Below are 22,058 nucleotides of genomic sequence, written 5' to 3'. Positions count from 1 at the left end.
GGTGTATCTCTTTAGGGGTTTTAATTTGCTTTTGATGAGTAATGATATTGAGCGTCTTTTAAAATGTTTATGGGTCACTTGGATATTTCATGGCTCACTAGGGTATTTCATCTCTGTGTGTGTGTATATGAATTGCCTTTATGTGCCAATTTTTTTTTTTCGGATGTTGACTTTTAGAAAAAAAAAATCATCATCTTCTAATTGTAGTTCTTTGTACATTTTGGATAGGAGTTATTTAACCACTCCATGTGTCTCAACTGTCTTTTCCCAGTCTGAAGTTTTCCTTTTCCTTTTCCTGATGGTGTCATTTGATGAACAGAGGCTCTTAATTTTAATAAAAGCTAATGTATCAATCTTTTAGATTATGCTCATTGCTTTTTGCATTCTGTGTAATCTTTCTCTTGTAGAGAGGTCCTGTTTTTAATTAAAGAACAGAGTAGGGAGATGTTGAAAGAGGTTTCTAGCACTCTTAACATGGCTTTTGAAATCAAGAGGCTTGCAACATGGCGATAAAGCTGAGAGCTCTTCTGTCCCTTTGTGGGAGCCTGCCTCATCCTGTCTGGCCTTGCTCAATTCTTCCTTCCAACTGCCCCCCCCCCCGCCATGGTGCATTTCAGAGAGAACCTAGAAGGGTTAATCCCATATGTTGGTAACTTCTTGGACAGAACATAGCTGAGTCGCCCTCCTTTATAGTTACCCATCAGGAATATTCAAATCGGGAAGACAACAAAGAAATGACACCACAGGGACCAAGAGTCATTCACCAGATATATTTGAAGTCTAAGCTCTTGGAGCTATACACGTGCACAAATGATTCAGTTGGTGGAAATCTTCCCCTTCCCCTTCATTTTAAAACTTTTCAAACTTAAAATAGTGCTAAAGAGGTTTGCATAATGTGCGTCATGGAAATGCCAAGGCAACTGAGACTTTCATAGCGTGAGGAGGTTCCACACAAACATGGCAGGCGCTTCCCATTCCCTACTGCTCCCCTGAGAAAAACCCCTCTGTCTTCCCCCCAAAGTCCAACCTAGTGAAGGAGTTGCTTGATCTGAGACAGGTTAACATGGACATGTGGCAATACCCAGACTCACCACTTAGGTCATACATGCCACCGAGTTTTTGTGACTACACAGAATGGTCATTTCAACTTTTACTAAATTGTCAGTAAAGTCTGGTATGACTGTTTTAAAACATTTTTAAAAAATCATTTTCCAAAACTTTCTCTCATCTTTTTTTTTCCCCCAGAACCTGCATTCTGAAAAAAAAAAAAAATCAGGGTATCTTAAAAAGTCAATGACCAGCAGTCAGCTGAGATTCAGCCCCCAAAGGTGGATGGCTGCAGTCCTGTCATCTAAATAGCCAAATGCAACATTCCTCCATTAGAGGGCGCCATTCCTCCACCATTAAGTACATAATCTTGCCAATGAAAATCCAGAAACCTCCACAGCAAAGGAAAGTCAAAGCATTTGCTGATAACATACTCCTCAGATTTTATTTTTACAAGGAGTCTTCATTTTTCCTATAGAAACTTAGGATTTTACAAGCAAAGCTCTCCTCAGTTTCATCTGTACTGTGTCCAGTACTATATTGCTATATTCACAGTAGAACGGACTTTTAATTTCTGAGTGATCAGTCTGTTTTAAGTTTCTGAGGACACTAACATACACCCTAGGCAAAAACCACAACAACTCTTCAATCAATTGGCTGCATTATTGTTCTTGTGTGTTTTTTCTGAGGCTTAGGTCATGAAAGTACTTCCTCACTCCATCATAATTTGTATTTGCATCTAAAGTAATTTATTAATGTACAAGAGTAGATGAGGCCTGGCACATACAGCAGAAGTTAATGGTTCTCTAGGTGTATCTTCTGTAATGCACTTTGGGCTGGAGAAATAGAAAAGTCACATGTAACGAAAACAAAACTTTTTTGAGCATACGGGCATTGCGTGAGCAGGATTGGCATACATTTATCTCTCACCCTTTCCCTGTTTGAATATGCTCAGCTGTTGCTACATTCTGGAGATTTAGCTAACTTTAAATCGTCTACAACTGACACTTGCATCATTATTTAAAAACAAGTGGGCTGAATAGCAAAGATGTTGGCTAATCATTCATGTATTGGCATATGATATTGTCGTGCCCTCTTAAAATTCAGTATTATCCATAATAGTGTGATATTATCAGATTATCTGCAATAGTATATGAATGCATTCATAAGCAATGCACATATCATGTTTTTAAGCAGCTAATGGCTGAACAACCACTAAATAAAAAACATCCAGATTTTAAAAGCACAGCTGAAACATTTGTACAAATATACAAAGAGAAAAAACAATCGGTTCAGACACCATGAGAGACTTTGATAATAAATAGTTTGTCTGAAATCGGTCTCTATCACCCTGGACAAGCCTCCCCAATGAGACTGGGAAGTTCTACATGGAAATGATGTTCAAACTCTATTGAGGAATATCTTTGGGGCCAAGCTCAATTTTGCCTCCAGGAATTTTAACAGAGCTATGAAATATTGACTCAAAATAGTGACTATACCCAGACTTGTCAAGCTGGACGATACGGATTATTTTTTTCCTATTCTAGGTAGGACATGGCTGGATGCTGATAACCTGTGAGTTAGAGTATATCCTCAAATCATGAAAACAAATGCTGGTGATCATGCATGTCCTGGGAATGTCGGGATGCAGAGGACTGAGAGAGACCAGATAGGGATATCTCATGCAGTCAAAGTCAAGTTTACTTATGGTCCTATTTGAGTGGCCAGGAAAAAAACAACACGCACATCAGGACTGGGACTGAAGAGGCTCACAAACAACACAGGTACTGCTTGTTATCAATGTGTCTGGCTTGGATCAACATGAGAGAACAAAGATATAGGCTGTGCTGATTGTTTAATAAGAAAATACTACTTTTTCTAGAACCTTCTAAATAATGAATTATACTTAATGGGTATGATATGATCAGGAGACACATATCACCTTTTCCTAGCCCTTTTGTCCGAGAGGCTTGATTTCAAGGAAGGAATCTCAAACAACCAAACACCCAGGGATTTAAAGGCAATTAATTTTTTTTTCTCTCTGACAAACAACAGGGAGGGGGAAAAAGCATGATAAAGAAGAGACGGATTTTATCCTCAAGGTGGAGCAGTAAGCTCAGTTGGACACAGAGGGTGGTGGGCCAGGACGCCGGGTTTGGATGATTTTTGGCTTTGGGGAAGTCTTTGGATCCTCCTCTCCCTCTATGTCGCTGTCGCACACGTGCACAACCACACTTGGGGTGGACTCTGTTCCCGCATGGAGCTCGTATTTCTCTCCTGGAAAGCAAGGGACATGGGTGAGAAGGAGGGAGGGTTTCACAGCAGATCCCCTGGCAAGGTTTGCCCAGGAAGTAAGAAGGGCACGTTGCAGTGTTTCAGAAAGTCTGGGGGTCATACGTGGGGATAGCGTGGTGTATAGGAAACAGAACACGATCAATCTGAATTGTACCCCAGCTCTACCACCTATCCCCTGTACAACCCTGAACAAGCCATTTAACCTCTTGAGGACCAAATGAGTCTGGGCATGTCATCATTTGGATCCTAAATGTTCCCCGAAAGCCCAAGTGTGGAAGGGATGGCCCCCTTCCTAAGTGATATTGGGAGTTGGTAAAACCTTTAAGAGGTGGGTCTTAGTGGGAAGAAATTAGGTCATTAGGGTTGGGCCCTTGAAGGGGACCCCAGTCCCTTCCTGTTTTCAGTCCACCATGAGGTGATTAGGTTTCCGCCACATGCCCCCACCATAATATCCTGGGTGTCACGAGCCCTGAGCAACAGGGGCAAATGACCATGCACTGAAATCATGAGTCGAAATGAATCTTTTCTCCTATGAAGTTGATTATCTCAGGTACTTTATCATAGTACAGGAAGCTGATGAACCTAGACCATCATATTAATTTGTGTTTCTAGTCTTGCTACTAATTGCTGAGTAACCAAAAGCTAATCACTTTACTTCTTCATCGTTTGGATAGGGTAGTCTTTTAAGTTTCTCTCCAGCTCTTCAATTCTTACAGCCATGGCTGACCCCAGAAAGAATAAGATGAGATTATCATTTGTCCAGAATTTGTAGTGTTTACTGGATAACTGAGTGAGGTGACCATCAAAGCCCTTTCCAGTTTAAAAATGTCTCATTTTTGACTGGCTCACTTTAGAATCACTGCGATGCAACTGGCTTTCTGTTTCATTTCAGTAGGCGTTTATTGAGCATCTCCCATGGTCTTGTCATTGCTGGTCATAAAGACCACAAAGTACAATGAAAGCACTCTCCAGGGGAAACAGAAGGAATCAGAATGTAAGATGGAGAGTGTTAGGGTGGTAATACATGTTAAGGTCTATGGTACCCAATTTAAACAGCAAGTAATTTTGACATGCTTCTTATTAGAGGTGACAATTGACTTGGGTATGACAAATAGACGACCTCCAGGTGGAGGGGCAAGAGAAGGGGACCATTCTCAGTCTTCATGCTTAAAACTTCTCAGCTTCACCATTGACATCTTTGTCTTTCCTCCATATCCTTCACTTCCAATCCTCACAAATCAATAGAAAAAAAATAATCTAAAAATGATGTCCCCCCAGGTATTCTCCTGGCTGGTGGCTTTCCAAGACTCATTAGAGCATGTCCACATATCTTAGCCCATTTCTTCCCTTTTTGCTTGGTTAAACCAGTTTACCTGTGGCTCCCTAATCACAATAGCTACATTATTATACCCACTAAAACTAGCTACTTACACTTGGCATAGTCTCACCTCTTTCTGATATCTCCCCATATCCTGCCCTCCTTCCCAGATCAAGACCAGACACCATCCAGTCCAGGAGTCTTGTCTGATTTCCTGTCTTTAGTGGAAAGTGATTTTGCTGGACAGCTTGAACAAGTATTGTCAGTTGTGGCAGCAGGACACTCTTTACATGCTTCTGGGCAACCCATCTAGGTAAGCAACAGTGGTGAAAACAGCAAACTCTACAGGGACCTTTGAAAATTCTGGTACTGACAGAGAATGAGGAGCACTAATAGGTATCAGAGCTCTTCTAAGTGATATGGGGAGGGATGGACACACCAGAGTCGTCCTTGTTATTGGTTGAATTGTGCCCCTCTAAAAGATGTTGAAGTCCTGACCTCCATCTCCTATGAATGTGAACTTATTTGGAGAGAGGGACTCTGCAGTTGATTAAATTAATAAGAGGTTATTAGAATGGGCCCTGCTACAACAAGTCTGGTACCTTATAGGAAGGGGAAGTTGGATACTCACACCCCCTGGGAGAATGCCATTTGAAGAATGGAGTTATGCTGTCATTGCCAAGGAACCACCAGAAGTGAGAAGAGGGTGCTGGACAGATCTCGTATAGCACCTTCAGAGAGAGCATGGCCCCATGTGCATCTTGATCTTGAACTGTGAACCTCCAAAACTGAGTCAACTAATTTTTGTTGTGAAAGTCACTCAGTTCGTGGTACTTTGTTATGGCAGCCCTAGCAAACTAATACAGCCATACCCTGCTAAGAGGGTTCTCTTTCTGTTCAGAGTCAAAGAAGTCTTTATTGGACACTCTCCACCCCCAACATCCTGCTGTGCTGAGGGAAGGCTTTTCTGGGTGAGGGACAGTGAATGTTTCACAACTCCAGCATTTCTCTGGACACTGGTAGTAGCAAAAAAGAATAGAATTAGGCAGAGCCATTGGACTATGGCTTATGAAGATCTGTGGCTTGCAGTCTAAACGTGGTGAAATTGTAGGCTGGGAAAATTTCATCAATGAGCCCTAAGTCTCTGACATGTGGGAGCCGAGGTGGACTAGTTTGGATGCAGGTGAGGACAGTGACAGAAGTAGGATGCCTGTGGCAGAACCAGGTGCATGTCAATCACTCAGGCTACTTGGAAAGCAGGAATGGAGAGTGAGCACTAACCTAATCAGGCTGCAGTCCACTTGGCAGTTACTGTACTGTGTAGATGTGTAGGCACGGAACACCGCTGGATGCCATGGAAAGTTCATTTAATAGTGTGGGTCCCCTCCTCCCTAGAGTATTTTGTCCCATCTTAAAAAAACTCCATTATCAAAGTTCCAGGATAAAAGAAACAGTAGGTATTGCTACGGAGAGGAACCTGCATGAAACTAGCTTTACCTGACAGGTGTGGGAGAGGCTCTGGGCTGCGGGTGGGCAGACCTGGTTGGTGGCATCTTGAAGCAGTGGTTCTCAACCATCTGATAATTTACTCAAGGTGCTTGTTAAAAACAGATGGCCAGGATGGGATGCAATCTTGCAAATTCTGATTTAGTGGAATCTTCATTTGTATTTAGCACTCCCTGCTGCTTCTGGTTGTTTCGGTGTCTGAGTGACCAGAGTTTCATGGCTTTGTGGGATAGCAAGGGACTGTGGTCCCCTGAGGGTACTGGCACACACTAATGTGCCCCCTTACTTCCTCCACTCTGCATCATTTGTTTTTAATTGGAAAATGGTAATAGTTCAGAGAGAGGATAGGGGAAAGAAGGGCACACAAAGGAAAAGAGGCTAGGGACTCCAGGTCAGTTCCCCAGGCCTCCTGGCCACCAGCACTTGCTCATCTTTGGCATTCAAGTTGCTCAAAGTCCAACAACATCCAGAGCACCTAAAAATTTCCTTTCTTTTTCTTTTCACACACTCTTTGCAATTCTGAATGAAAGACACTCTCAGATAAAAGAGGAAGATGTGATTTCTAAGTCCTGGAATAAGATAATTCTTGTTTTAGCAGGTAGGGTTTCCTTCTCTCATTTGAAGAAGCCCCTTAGAGGAAACAGCAGCTGTGGGAGTCATGCTCAGGGCTTGCAGAGGTGCAGGGGGATGGCATTCTGCCATCCTCCGAGGGGGAGGCCACAGAAAGGACTCTGCCGTAGCAGATTGAGTGTGGAAGTTTCTGGCCCTGGGGTTGAGGTGGTGGTGATGGCAGGGCCCAGGCCAGAGGACTGACCAGACACCCTGTCCCTTTCCTCGTCTGTTGGCAAATATTAGTCTTCTCACTCCTGGTACCTCAATTGCAGTACAATACACACAACAAAGTTGACTTTTGATTATACCTTTTGTGGGCCCTGGCTTAGATAAAGAGCATTCCTTAAAGACACCCATTGTTGCAGTGTGATTATCACATTGGAGGAGGTGGCTGTCTTCTCTGAGTAGCTGTGGGGGATGGAAGAGGCCAGCAAGGGGGCACCTCTTTATGTGTGTGTGTGGGGGAGGGTGCAAGGCAACTTTCACATCAGGTGGCTATAGTCAGATTGGCTACTAGTGGAGCTATTTTACCAGGTGATCCCATTAACTCCGACATTTCATTATTCTATTTTTAGAAAATTTCTTACTATCAAAATCCAGCAAAGCTTAACAGCTGCTGAGAGCCTGCAAACTAAAAAGAAATGGCTTTAGCCTTGCTGAATTGAATTTTTCTTTTTTTGGCCTTTTTTTCTCCCTTTGGGCTTCAACTAATTCCTCTACCGTGAGGACTGACGTCAACGCTGTCACAATGCAAAGGGACCAACTAAGCTTAGCTGGGGACAAGGAGTCCTTATCTTATCCACCCAGGCTGGGGACAGGTCCTATCCCAGTGCAGGGAGAATGGGGCCCTGGATCAGCATTTCTTTTTAAAGGATGAGAGGATTCATCTATCCTGTGCTCACTCCTCCGTCTGTATTCAAACTATCCTTTACCCTGTGCAGAGAAAGGATGCCAGAACCTGACAGAAAACCCTGATCAATGCATTTTTTTTTATCTACCCCCATGAAATAAATACCCAAACAAAATCCTTTAGCACCTGGCCAAAAGTTAAACTCTCATGGAGGTATTTGGAACTTCCTGAGGCTTGGCCATGGTTCAAAACACATGCCCAAATTCTGTTTCCCCTTTTTTTTTTTTTTTTTTGAGTGGGTGGGGCAGGTTGGTGACAACATTCCAATTCCTACACATCTGGAGGAGGAAACGTGGGTGCCCACAGGCTGCTTCCTGTTCTCAGGAGGAGGAGGTGAAGTCTCTGTAGTTCTGTCACAGGGAAGTGTGATGAGGCTGCCAGTCCAAGTGCCACAGGAAGCCTCCATCACACTGTGACCTTTGGCTCATGGGCCATGGGTGGGCTCCTTCTTGGATGCTAACATCATCACTGTGCTGATGCAGTTTGTGCAAATTGATATAATTCAGGTATGTTAGAGTAGGGGGATGATACAGAGCCATATGTATGTGTACTAAAGCAGGGTTGAGGCTGATTGTTCAGATTCTTAGGAAACTTTTGTGATGGAAAGAAGATCATGTGGTCCACTAGGAAATAGATAGGATCCCTGCGCTCGAGGCTTCCAAAACACAGCAAAGTCCCACAGGTGCAATGAGCTTTATCCCTTAGCATTTGCTGCTGGTCTGGGAAGACTCTTCCCCAGTCCTCCCTCTAGGAGGAGCTTATTCCAGGCTGCCTTCCTATCTGCACCCCAATGTCTTGACATCTCCATGTAAGTTTCCTTTTTCTTTCCTAATTCACATATCTAAAGTAGAATTATTCATTTGCCTCATGGACACACATTTCCTTCCAAGCTCTCGAATTTCTCATGGAGGCTGTCTTTTTCCCAGCCTTTTAGGTACAGATCCTTGGAGTCAGTTATTGAATTTTATTTCTCCTCATCCACTTCCTCACTAAGTCTCTGAGTGCTGCTTTGAAGCATTCTGCATGCACTCCCCCACTTACCCACCTTGTGATGACCCTGCCCATGACTTGCCTCCTGCCACTCACCAGGGGCTCCCTGTTGCTTTCCTCCCCATAGAATCCAAATCCTAAAACTAAATTTGGAGACACTACTTTCCACATACCGGTAGTGGGACTCTGAGGTGCAAAAAACATATAGCTTTCTCAGTTTCCCTCATCAAAGCAATGACAATGCTCACATCACCGGGAGACTAGGAAATAAAGAAATATGGATCAACTAGTTTACCAAGTCCTCCAATGATGCACAGTGTAATTATTCAGGGTGATATTAGTTTGATCAGTGCCCGCCCCCCGCCCCCCGCAAAGAATTTCGTTTCCAATATGATGAACCAATCACACAAGGGTTCAAGAAACAAGCAGCCAAATGATTGTAAAGATCTTTCACTCACCAGAATCTGCTGTGAAGTACAGGAAGAGGTGAATGATATGTTGAATCCCAAGGTTCAAGTGAATAGCCAGGTACCCTGTAATCTAATTCCCCAAATGGATCTCTCCTTTCCCCCCAGTTCCTGTGTCCCCTTCTCTGACTTGTCATTGGGAAATTTCTCTCCATTTTGCTCTTTTCCTACCCGTTTACATACCTCTGTTCCATGAAATGGAAAGCCATAAGTTCCTGTTCTAAGAAAACTTCTGATTTTCTTTCCCCAAGTTGGTCCGAGCTACTTATTTATAATGCTTAATGATATTCCTTTTTGTATTATTCATTAGTTATTTCATCTAGTGATGTTTTATATTCCAAATCACCAAAGCTGCTTTTGGGATTGCTGCAGCTCAGGGTACACACTAATGATCAATAAATGATAGATTTGTGAAGGACATCGGACACAGTTATTGTATAATTTCCAGTATGTACTCATGCATGAATTTTCCTCCTGTGGTTTATCTTGTGTAAATTTTTAGCATTTCAACTAAGCTGAAAACTAATGCAGGTATCTACCCTATTTATTAGGACTCTGTTGGTGCTGGGCCATAGTAGGTGTTGTAGAAACTTGGCATGTTCCTTGAACACAGCTGTTTAGGGAATACTTCCTAAATGCCAGGCACAGGTCTAAGTCTCTAAGTGCTTCCTCTAAACAGGTGTCTAATGATGACATTAGCTCTGTGGTGTGGGTTTCAGCATGCCAAGTTATGCTAAGGAAACTGAGCTCCCTGCAGAGCCAGAATTCAGACTGACTTGATTTCGCCAGCCACATTAACCATCCCCTCTGGTTCTGCCTCTCATTATTCTCACTGTTTCATATTCTGCAGGAAACTCTACCGGAAAGGAGCCTCGTTTTAACTTTTACTTCTAGCACATTTTCATGGCAACATATTTTCAGTGTATATTGTTCTCTAGCTAAAGATAGACTATTATTTATTTCTCCTGAACTTTGTCTCATTTTGTTTTGAACTTTGCTAGTTATTCTGGCAAGGTCTCTTTGATAATGAATCTCCTATAAATTATAGCTGGGTGCAGTAGTGCATGCCTATAATCGCAGTGACTTGGAGGCTGAGGCAGAAGGATTGCAAGTTTGAGACCAGCCTCAGCACATTAGTGAGGCCCTAAGCAATGTAGCAAGACCCTATCTTCTATAAACTGAGTTAATCTCCTATGGAAACTGTGGACTTGGGAAAATATCCTGTTTCCCTCCTGTTTAATTTCATCATCTCACACAAGGAAGTTGAATTCTCAATAGGAATGTTACATGTTGTAGCACATCATGCTTTCCAAAGATGATATAATATCTCCCCTCCTATATACGCTCCTAGGACCTTGCCCCTTCTCCATCCAGGAGTGCTCCCTCCATTCCCTCTTTGAAAGCTTGGGCAGGCTTTTATGACGGCCTTGATAGAATATGGCAGAAGGAACCAATATGACTTCTGGGTTATAAAAATGCCAGACACTTCTGCCATACTCTTTCAGGATGCCCACTCTTGAAACCCCACCTCCATGTTGTAAGGAAGCCAAATCAGCCTGTGGAGAGGAAGCGGGGCCCAAGCCACAGCCAGCCATCAGAGTGAACACTCCTGAAGCTGATTTGCTAGTCTCCAGGTGTGCTGTCCCAACAACACTTCGAGGCACAGAGATGAGACATTACTGAGCCTTGACCAAGTAGATTTGTGGGCATAATAAATGATGGTTGCTCTTTTAGGCCTTAAAGTTTTGGGGGTAGTTTTTTATGTAAAAGTGAGCCTGGGTCACACACATTCTGTTCAAGAGCTAGGGGAGCTACTACAGTTGAAGTTATCGCCTGTAGTGTCTTCCCTTTTCCCCTGCTGGGGCCCTGTGTCCTAGTGGATACTTGACTAGGTCCAGTGGCTCTTTCATGTGGAGGACATCTTAGACCTCTTACTCTCTATCTCTATGGAAGAGGAACAATACTAAGGTGATTTTGGGGAAAAGACCTGGAAATGCTCGGCTCACTCTCTCCCACCTTTCACTTTGAGCGCTCTCTTCCTCTGAGAAGCCTGTGCTCTGTGCTGAGCCTGGCAGGAGAGTCCCTGCCCAGTGCTGGGCAGCCTGATGCTTTCTAGCTCCATGCTGGTGGGAGTGCACCTGTGTGGTGCAGGATGTCCATTTCTTAACCTTAATAGCCAGCTTGGTTTTGAATGACAAATTAACAGCAGCAGCAACAACTCATATGTTTTCTGAACCAAATAGGGTTAAAACACCAGTGTCAATAATCAGTCTACACTGAATTTTAAAACAAGATAGTGGCTTATCAAAGCAAGTCCTAAGAACATTTCCAATAGAACTCCAATACAGAACCCTGTCAGGGTTGTGTGCTAAGCTTCAATTTGGATCGAGTCCTTTATAGTTGGTTGAGAATACAAATTCCAATATTAACATCACTACAGGAAAACAGAGTGGCTTGGCTTAAAGGGCACAGGACCTGCCTACTCTGCAAGAGGGACTAGGGAGCCCCTGTGGGTGGAATGGTGACAGTGGACTTGGTGCATGCTGGCTTTTCTGCACATGCCCAACTGTTGGTGAAAGCCGAGTTCAGTGAGGAGTACAGGATGGTTCAGATGTGCTTGAAAGGTGTTCATATGTAGGTTTTCTTTCAAGAGTTAAGCTTATGACTTGAATTCAGCAGGAAAGGAAGCCCCACGAGGCTGCAAGTCCTGGTTTGCTGCTCCCTGTCAACTGGGCAGGCGGAGGGGTCCTGCACTGTCAGGTGCTGGGTAGGGACTGCCCCCCCCCAGGAAGTGGGACAAGACTAGGGAGGATGCACCCTGTCACCCCCGACCTCACTCCTGCTGGGGACTGTGTTCTTCAACAGAAGGACAGAGTTAAACCAAAAAAATAGGACGTTTTCCAAGCTGCACCCCCCCAACCCCCCAGATAGATGTGCTATTTAAAGGTGCATTTTTAAAAATGATTACCAGTTCATTATAAAGGGTTTTATAAAGGATACAAAAGTGAAGAGCCAGATGAAGAGGTACATAGGGTAGTCTGGAAGGAACACTTCTAACCTGGGGAGTTGGGGTGTGCCACCCTCCTGGCATGTGGATGCATTCATGAACCCAGAAGCTCTCAGAACACCACCATTCAGGTATCATCAGCTATTGATTAACTTGATCTCTAGCTTTTCTCCTGTCCTCTATTCCCCAGGGGTGGGGAAATGGGACTGAAAGTACTAGGTTTGGATTCAAGGGGCTGTCTTTCTAGTGAACAGCCCCCATCCTGCCAAGAGTCACATTATTAGAATAAAAGATACTCCTATCTCTCAGGAAATCATGAATTTTAGGAGCTTTGTGTTAGGAATGAAGGACAAAGACCAAATATTTTAATGGTATTTTAAAGCCACCTCTTGGCAATCTTGCTTTCTTCTAGTTTTCCTAGGGGAAGGAAAAATGTGTGTGTGTGTAGATGCATGCGCACGCACATATGGGGATCAAGTACAAAGTTGTGAGCAGGTGCTACTCCTGTGTATCCCGCCCTCTCCCCTCTTTCTGTGCACACACTGGTGCCTCCACTTTACTGGACTCTCCTTGCCTCTTGTCTCAACACCTCTTAGTCACTTTTCAACTGGTGTGATTATAGTGTCCTTTTTAAATGAGTGCTGGTCTATCAGTGGATATTGTTGCCATCACCATGATTTAATGACTGGGTCAGGGTGAAAACTGGCACTTAGCAGGTGAGACCCAGGAATGCTAAATGTACTGCCTTGCATAGGACAATCAGCTCCAAATATCACGGCATTCATATTGCCATACACTGAGCTCAGAGCCTAAGATGTGGCTTGACAATCAACTGATAATAAATGGTGACACAGATTGAGCATTTACTATACTCAGGGCTGGACATACATATTTATATGGCTTGTCTCTTTTGATACACACCCCGATTTTCTGTTTGGAAAACTGAGGACAGAGAGGCTAAAAAACTTGCTGAAGTTCACATAACCCATAAAAGATGGAGCCTAGAATCAAAAACACATCCTGAGTTTTAATCATCATCCTAAAGAGAAAAATCCTCTCTTCATGCTGGGTCATCATCCATAGCTACGAAATAGAAGAGGTGGTGTTCAAGAGCAAAGGGGCTTATTAGAAATTAAAAATCACAGGTATTTGTTAGCTGCCTATTTACAAGATTATTATGGAGAAACCATTTCTTTTCTTAGAGTGAAAAGGATTCAGGATTAAAACAAATATTCCAGAGTTTGGTCTTCTGTAAACTTGGGCTCTCTGATTCTTTGTATTTCTGTGAGTGCATATTTCCTGTTTCATTGTGGTAAGCCCTGGAGATGGGCAGCAGGCTCCAATTGGGTCTCCTAGATGCCAGAGTGTAGCTAGTGTGTTGCCTCCTGGGGTCAGGTGTGAGGTGGCCATGATATGGCATGGCATGGCATGGCTTCCCCCCCTCAGTAAGGATCATATGGGTTCACTGCAGGAAAAACGTATTATCAACATGTATGACGGGGATTCTCCTTCCTTGGTCCTCACCAGTCCTGACCTGTATCAAAGTGGGAGATGAGAAGGATTTAGCTAGATGTTAAAAGATGGAGGGAGAGGGCGAACACTTTACCTCTGTCATAAGGCAGGGAGGGGGTCTATTTCATAAAAGGAAATTTGCTTCTGGAGATTTCTTTTTCATACAGATTTAGGGTGACCACTTATCTTTATTCCCTCCTGAGACATGTAGGACCCAAAGTTCTTCATGGGGCGCTGTGATTGAGGATCTGAATTAGTAACTGAGATGAAAACTAGAAACTTTCAAGGAAGGTAAAGGGCCAGAGAGGTGGGGAGGCAGAGAGAAAGAGCTGAGCAAAGAACCTCTCTGAATCTTGGAGGAAGGGGCTTTTCCACCCAGGCAAGAAGAGAGCAGCAGAGCAGAGACCACAGGAGCTGCTTGGGCACTCCCTGGAGACTGGAAGTTTTCCCCTCTAGAGATGGACCCTATTTTTTGTCTTGGTACTAGGGATTGAACTCAGGGGCACTTAACCACTGAGTCACATCCCCAGCCCTTTTTAGTATTTTATTTAGAGATGGGGGTCTCGCTGAATTGCTTAGGGCCTCACTGAGTTGTTCAAGCTGGCTTTGAACTCCTGATCCTCCTGCCTCAGCCTCCCAAGCCACTGGGATTATAGCCGTGCACTGACATGAGTGGCCTTATTTTTCCTTCTTAGGATCAGAGGTGTGGCTAAGGCAGTAGCTCTAAGAACACACATACACCTAGAGTGAAGGAGAAAAACCCAAAGAATCCTATTTTAAAGTACTTATTTGGGGGTGGTAAAATTTATTATTCATCTTTTCTCATTTTTTTGGCCTATGTATCTTTTCAGATTATCTACCATCTGTACATTTTACCCTGTGAAATAAGTAAAGGAAGAGCTTCATGTTGCTAGTTGGTAGTGATTAAAGATAAAAAATATAGAATTATGTGAGCAGAAGAAAAGCCCCTTTAAAATTTTCTATTAAAAAAAATTCTCCCAGAGAAAATTCTTGGAAAGGAAATGGAAACTTGGGAATGTGTTCCAGGATCACAAGCCTGAGTCCTTGTGTGGAGAATGGTGTGGGGAGGGGGTACTAATTGCCAAGGTGGGTGCTAACTCTGTGCCTTTCATGTCTGGTGATCAGAATATAGCAAAATTATTGAACGGATGGAGTCCTTATATAATATTTCATCCTACACGTACCCCAAATATAGGTGCTCATCTATATTTTAAAAACTGAGTTTTCTCTACATCTGAGTCAGAGCCTAGAATAGAAAAGGTCTCTTCCTTGTAAGTTACGTTAATTAAGGAAGCATATTTTCCATTTTGGGAAACAATGTGTACCAAGCAGAAACACCAAAATTACTTTACTATGGCATGTCTCAATAGAGCAGAATTTAGGGGGAAAAAAATCTAAATATAGCAGACGTAGGCAACTTGAAACTCGAGCGCCATTTTAAACCTTCCTCTGTAGTTAACTAAAATTGATCTCCCTAACAAGAGCTAAAAATAGTAGCAGGGAAAAAAAAAGAGTAGACAATGACTTTTCATATCGCTGCCTGCAGGCATTTTCAATGACAATGAACATGACCTTCCAGAGCCATCCAGACAACAGAATAAGGCTGGCATTTCATACCAGTGGCCCCCTGACTTGCCACCTGTTTGGTGGGGCATGCATCTTGATTTTGCCATTTTTTTTTTTTTTGCTAGCTGGTATGGATAAGCTGTTTTGCTGGGCTGGGTTTTTTTAACACTTAAAGAAAAACAGCATGTACTGTTTCTGAAATTAGGGTATTATGACAATAGATATTATCAAACAAATAAAAATTTTCAATTCTTTTTCCACGTCAAGGTCAGAGACCATCTTGGTTTGTCTAATTTTCTGTTAGGTGATGAGATTCTACAAATTCACCAGGTTGAATAGAAACATAAAGTCCCCATTTTGATAGGATAAACTTCCCCTTAAACAGAAGAGAAGGTAGCAAATTCTGATCTGTGTGTCCCCTTGGACATTAAAGGAAAGCAAGGGCTGTGCCCCGAAATCTGAGGCACTGGGCTGGTTTGGTGGGAGGATTAAAAATCAAACAAGATATGGAAGGAAAAAAAAGTTTAAATTGTTTTGTGTTGGTAAACTCTCCTTTCCCAACAATTTTTAATTTTTTCTGGAGAAATTAATTTTACTATTCAAGAGACCTTTCTGCCCTGGGAGGTTAAAAGTTTGAAAAAGCAGAGTACTTTTTTGCTTCTTTCCAGTGGCGGAAGAACACATTTTGACTTACCAGCTGTGCACCTTGACAATTTATTTAACCACTCTGTGCCTCACATTTTCCAACTGTATGATATTGACAATGCTTGTGACTGTGTGCGACTGTTAAGTGAGATGGTATAGTAAGGTGTTTAGAACAGTGCCTAACACATACTAAGCACTACATGTTAAGTCATTGTTTTTATTCTATTTATTTACTTCCTGGGTTAAAGACAGAATATACACTCATGGAGACAATGGTTAAGAATGTTTGATACTGTGCCTCTCAAAATTTTTTAGAATACAAACTTGCTCTCGCTGTGAGACACAGAACCGCATGTTCTCCAATGTTCTGTGGCCCTTGTCTCCAGTTGTAACATCTTATTAATGAGTTCAAAGGATTTCCTCATGAACTACAGGGTCAGGTTTTGTCAGGGCTCTTTTATTCTCTGCCTGGATCTTTCTAGAAATTTTTGACCTGACTTGGCCCTCTCTGAAAGAGGATCACTAGTGTCCCTTTTTAAATGGACAGGGATGCTGACTTAGCTGTGGCTAATCTGAGCCAGGATCTGTGTCCATGCCTCCCTGGGAAGCCTCCCACCAGCCAGTGGGTGCACTGCCGTGACCCTGAGCCCTTCTTGCCCTAGATCCCTGCTCCGAGATGTTCCTGCTCCCCACTCACCCCCACCCCCAGAGAATTTACTGAGCATTAATGTTAATGTTTCTAAATGAAGTATTCACTCATGAGTTTTGTCACTGTCCTGTATGAATATTGCACAGAACTCAAGCAAAGAAATGATAATTAACAAACTATCTAAGCAACAAGTATATGGATTAATTTTTAAAATGGAAAGCAAACAAAATAATCTGAAGTGCTGATGTGGAAGTCTTAAAGTGTTATCTCATGTTTTGAGATTTTTCTTTTTAAATGACCCTGTGCAAAGCATTCAAAGGGCCAGGAAAACCTTCGACTGACTTTTCCCAGCCTCTTTAGATTTCTGTGTCCCTTCCCAGTCACCCCGCCGCTAAGCCATCCTCCCGGGTACAGCTCCATTCCTTTGATCATCTGAGTGGCTTTCCTCTTGCTCTTATTCTAATTTGTTTCTGAGCTTCTGGAGCTGAGATAGTTATCCCTTAAAATGAAACGAGTTATCATTGTTACTGAAATGATTCTGCCAAAGGGTTAAAAATGAATTTTATGAAATCATTTTTTTTAAATGGAAATGCTGGAAGTCATTTCATTATTGAAAACATTAGCTCAGTGCTGCCTGACTCAGTCTGGCTAAAGCCCTAAGAGAGCACCACCGTGCTAGAGAAGACACCATCCCCAAGCAGGCCAGCGGCTCCTCAGTTCATGTGTCCCTTGGTTCATTCATTAAGTACTTAATTGATCATCTACCATGTACCAGGTGCTCTCAGGTGCTAGGAAGACCAAAATGAATAAAACATGAATTCTCCCCTCAAAATGTAGGAAAGGCAGCAAGTTGAACAGTAGGAAACTACCCCAGGAGAAGTGAGACCTTGTGCACAGACCAGGGGTACAGGGGCTCCTTGCCTTGGCACCTTGCTGGGGGGAGAGGGCAGAGATGTGGCTATGGAAGATCCAGGGTATAGCCTGTTCCTTCCTTGGTGCAGCTAAAGCAGGGCCTGTTGCAGTTGGTGTTTGTCCCCTAGAAGTTCATGGGCTAGAACACTTAATTCCTCAGTGAGGCAGTGTTGGGAGGTGCTGGGGCCATGGAGAAGAGCTAGGGAGAGATGGAGGTACACCCTTCTCGCTTGAGTTCTCTGAGGACTGAATTTGTCCCCACAAGAGCTGGTTGTTATAAAGCAAGTGCACCCCTCGTGTTCTCTCTGCCACCCTTGCTGAGCAGACACGAGTGCCATGCTCTTGGACTTCCAGCCTTCAGGACTGTGAGCTCAAAAACCCTTTTTCCTTTATAAATTACTCAGTCTCCGGTGTTCTGTTAATAGGACCTTAGCAATCTCCAATATAACTTCTGTGATATTTTCACCTCGGTTATTGAATACAAATCATTTCTTTCTGTGGGGTGAGGAAGCGGAGAGAAACAGCTTCAAATCGCTGACAAGGAATGGAGAGAAAGCCATCAGGAAAATATATCCAAGTGGTGGCTGTTTCATGGACAATAATATAAGTCATCCTTGAAAATATAGAGAGACCTTTGATTTTTGCACACAAGGATGCATATCATTCTTAGCAGATACTGGGCTAGGCTTTCTGGAAGTGGTGGGAGAGAGAGCTGTCGCCTCAGGGTTACGATAAATGTTTTGCCAGTGTAAAAGCAGAACAGGCCTAAGGTCAGCCAAGGCAGCCAGTGTCCTTCAAAGAAAGCCAACTGGCAGGTGGTGAAGATCACCCTTGGGAATCAGAAGAGCCAGGATTGAAAATTAGCCAGTCATGTCACCTTGGAAAAGCTCATTCTTCTCTCTAGCCGTTTCCTGACCTGTAACATGGGGGTAATAAGAGTCCCTTGCTCTGTCTTTACCACACGCAGGGCACTTCCAAAATGGTAGGTGGTTCACTGGTTGTGATAAAGGAAGGTGAAGGTCATAAGCTAAAAGATAAGCATTTTAACATTGTCGATCACTTATTCACAATTCTAAAAGAACTTCTCCCTTTTTATTCTAAGACCATTCCCTTCCTCTGTGCCAGGCTCTGTGTGAGCATCTCTTGTGGGTGCTACTTCCCACTCCATCAGTCCCAGGTTGCACTTGTCCCTGGTGGTGCCTTCCAGACCCTGCACTGAGTACCATCAGTCGGCGAGGGTGTCTAGCACTTGTCCTGATCTCCTGTAGGCACCAAGCTCTGTGAACGTAGACTACGGGTACGAATGACTATGTTATCATATTCTTGATTTTTAAAAAAGATGATGATGGCTTGACTTCTACTGGCTCTAAGTGAGTGGACCAGAGACCCCAGGACACGAAAGCCAGCAAGTCTGACTCTACTGGGGCCTCCTTTAGAAGAGGGAAGGACACAGCCTTGGAAGCAACTCTGTTGTGGGCAAGTTCTCTCTTCGCCCCGGGGCCTCAGTTTCCTGCCCTGTAAAATGCTAAGTCAGCCAGTGACTCCTGGGTCCTCTGGCCAAGATCTTAGTGATTCTATGAGGAATGCTATTTGCTGACCTTCAAAACAACTCTACAGAGTGTTCGAATGTATTCCTGTTAATACCTGGGCACAGGTGTCAGAGTGGCAGTTTCAATGACTGTGGCACTAACTGGTCTCAGGATTTGACAAGCTTGTCTGCTTCTGAAATGTCCTGAATTGCTGCGGGAAATGGCTTCACCACCAATAAAGCACATCCCAAACATGGCCCGCTTAGGAGGAGGGCTGAGGAAGCAGGCGCTTCCTGTCTGTGAACTAGACATTCAAGGAGATCACATTCCACAACATCTCCCTATTCCTTCCCTCTCCAGCCCATCTTGGACACCTACTGCTTCTCCCAGTGGCTCTTCAAGGGTGAATATGACGGCCCTTTCACAGGCCCCAGGAGCTCGGTGACTTGCTGGTGATTACAATGAACTCCCTGCCCCTCAGGGGACAAATCTAAGCCTCAGAGAACTCGAGTGAGAAGGGTGTACCACCAGTAGATGAAGCAGACATGCTGGCTGTTATTCCCCATATGCTCCACTCCCCGCCAAGGAGCTTGCTTCTTCTCAGGGTTTGTTTATGAATACCATGGCCTCATCTGAGTAGTCGGCAGGGTAACCAGCTCCACTTAGTTTTCCTGGGAATTTCTTAGTTTGGGCACTGAAATCCCACACCCCAGAGTCCCCTCTAAGCCTCAGCAAACCAGGATTCTTGGCCACCCCAATTTCCAGCATTGGAAACTTTATGTATACAAGAGCACTATGTGCCATTATTAAAAAAAAAAAAATGCAGATTTCCTGGGTGGTTGATTCTTGGGCCAAATGTTTTGCCGACCATACCCAGAAATACTAGTGAGAATTTAAGTAGTATTCCTGAAATTTGGCATTGGCTACCAATGGTTCTTGAACTCATCTGATGTTAGAATCAGCTGGGGAGCCTTTAAAAAATACTGGTGGCTGAACTTTACTCTGGATCAATTAAAGTAAAAGCTCTTGGGGTGGAGGCAGAGCATGGGGATTATATTTTTGGAGAACCCCCAGTAAATGAAGCAGACACACTGGCTGTTATTCCTCAGATGCTCCACTGCAATGAAAACTGGGCTGCCAGTGGTTTCAGCCCCTCCAATTTCTACCATTTCCCCTTTTGGTATATAATATGGGAAAAATAACATGACGTATAAGGTGGTATTGTCTCCTGAAGTTGAAGATGGTATTATACTTAGGTATAAAACCTAAAGAAATATTTGGAGGTGTGCCTATAGAGAGATACAAAAATGTCAGTGGTAGCTTTGATGGTAATAACAAAATCCTAAGATGGTCTAGGCATGGTAATATATTCATATACTGGAAGAGTATGCTGCAATGAAAACGAATGACTCAGAACTACACATGCCAACACTGGAACCAAGAGACCCTAAGATTATTCTAAAGTTAGAGGTTTACTCTGTTCTTGGGGTGCTGGAGGCTTCCCTTTGGCAGGCGCATTGTCTTATAGCAGAGTTCCTGGGTATGTACTATGACCTGCGGCAGCAATAAAACTGGGTTACCTTCTGCCAGCTGATAGGAGCCATTTTGCCTGTTCTGAGAAAACTTCCTCATGGTAGAAATCCCTGAAGAATAAGGTAGTGCTGCCAGATCTTAAGATATCTGCATTGTAACCCAGAGGTCAAGAGGACTGCAGTCATTTTTGTGCAGGTTCTGGAATTGCTTTTAAAGAGGTGCAAAGTTGGAGGCTGCGGTCCTCATTCATCATCCCTCCCGCTGGCCACACAGAGCAATAAATCCATTTAGAAGTGCAGATGTTACCGTGAACCCAGGGTTTCGAGGTTGTTTGTCTTGTTTGGCGCTTCTAGGTTGCTGAGGAATGTTCATTTTTAAAAAGGGCTGCAGAGCTTACCTGGTCCTAGTTTGGCCACGGCATAGAGGAGGTCGTAGTTGAGGACCGGTGTGGCATCGCTGATGGGCTGCCAGCCCACAGGAGGCGACGAGGGGGGTGAGATGAGAAACTGCTTGGCAGGTTGTGGCGGAGCCAAGTGCAGTTTGTCGCCATCTGTCTCTGGAGTCTGGACCTTTCAAACAGAGCAGGAGGGAGACACTTTACTCATTGTGGCTTCAGATGGGCCATGTTGGTAAACTAAGATGTGGATCTTCATTTTCAGCCTGTGACGGATGAAGCAAACTATAATAATAACTACTAACCACACACCCTGTGCTCAGCTATCTGATCAATCCTTAATACAGAGGATCTCTCCTCTAACTCGCATCCGTGTCACCTGGAGGGCTTAGGAAAACAGGCTGCTGGGCCTCACCCAAGGCATTAATGCAGGAGGGCTGGGAGGGAGCCAGAGCATTTGCATTTCTCCTAAGTTTTGAAGTTCTCAGATGATGCTGCTGGTGCACCCTTACAAGAAAGCTGCTAAGCCAATTGGCTTTTTTTTTTTTTTTTTTTTTTATGGTGGGGATTAAACTGAGCCACACCCCCAGCTCTATTTTATGTATTTTTTAGAGACAGGGTCTCACTGAGTTTCTTAGGGTCTTGGTAAGTTCTGAGGCTGGCTTTGAACTTGTGATTCTCCTGCCTTAGCCTCCCGCCAAGGCAATGGGATGACAAGCCTGCATCACGGCTCCTAGCCATTCTCTATTATCTCCCTCCATTCCTGCCCTTTTTCTTATTGATGTAAAATTAACCATTTTAAAGTTAACAGTTCAGTGGCATTTAGTACATGGTCAATGTCTTTGCGACTACCACCTCTGTCCAGTTTTAAACCCTTTCTGTCGCCCATAACTCTGCACCCATTAAATAGTGATTGTCATTACAGCCTCTCATCAGGCCCTGCTTTCTGCCTCTGTGGATTTACCTGTTCTGGAAAAATATTTCCTATAAGTAGAATCATAGAATATTTGACCTTTTGTGTCTAGCTTCTTTCACTTAGTCTAAAGTTTACAGGGTTCATCACATTGTAGAATGAACCATTATTTGTTTTTTTATTTGTTCTAATTAGTTATAAATGACAGTGGAATGTATTTTGACACATCATA

General features: G+C 43.5%; 1 protein-coding gene across 2 annotated transcripts in view; it reads right to left on the bottom strand.

The window, feature by feature from the left end:
• Positions 1–755: 755 nt before the first annotated feature.
• Rcan2 (regulator of calcineurin 2) overlaps positions 756–22,058 on the bottom strand; it is a 248,279-nt gene continuing 226,976 nt past the window's right edge. For both annotated transcript variants that reach the window (XM_026394439.2, XM_026394440.2), the window contains exons 4-5: positions 20,917–21,088; positions 756–3,324 (exon numbers count right to left, since the gene is read on the bottom strand). In XM_026394439.2, coding sequence (XP_026250224.1) covers positions 3,164–3,324; positions 20,917–21,088 — 333 coding nt within the window. In that variant the 3' untranslated portion in view covers positions 756–3,163. The remainder of the gene's footprint in view (positions 3,325–20,916; positions 21,089–22,058) is intronic.

Source organism: Urocitellus parryii, chromosome 8 (assembly GCF_045843805.1).
Source record: "Urocitellus parryii isolate mUroPar1 chromosome 8, mUroPar1.hap1, whole genome shotgun sequence".
NCBI lineage: Eukaryota > Metazoa > Chordata > Mammalia > Rodentia > Sciuridae > Urocitellus > Urocitellus parryii.
The sequence above is the reverse complement of the archived record's forward strand: the minus strand, read 5'-3'. Positions and strand labels throughout refer to the sequence as shown.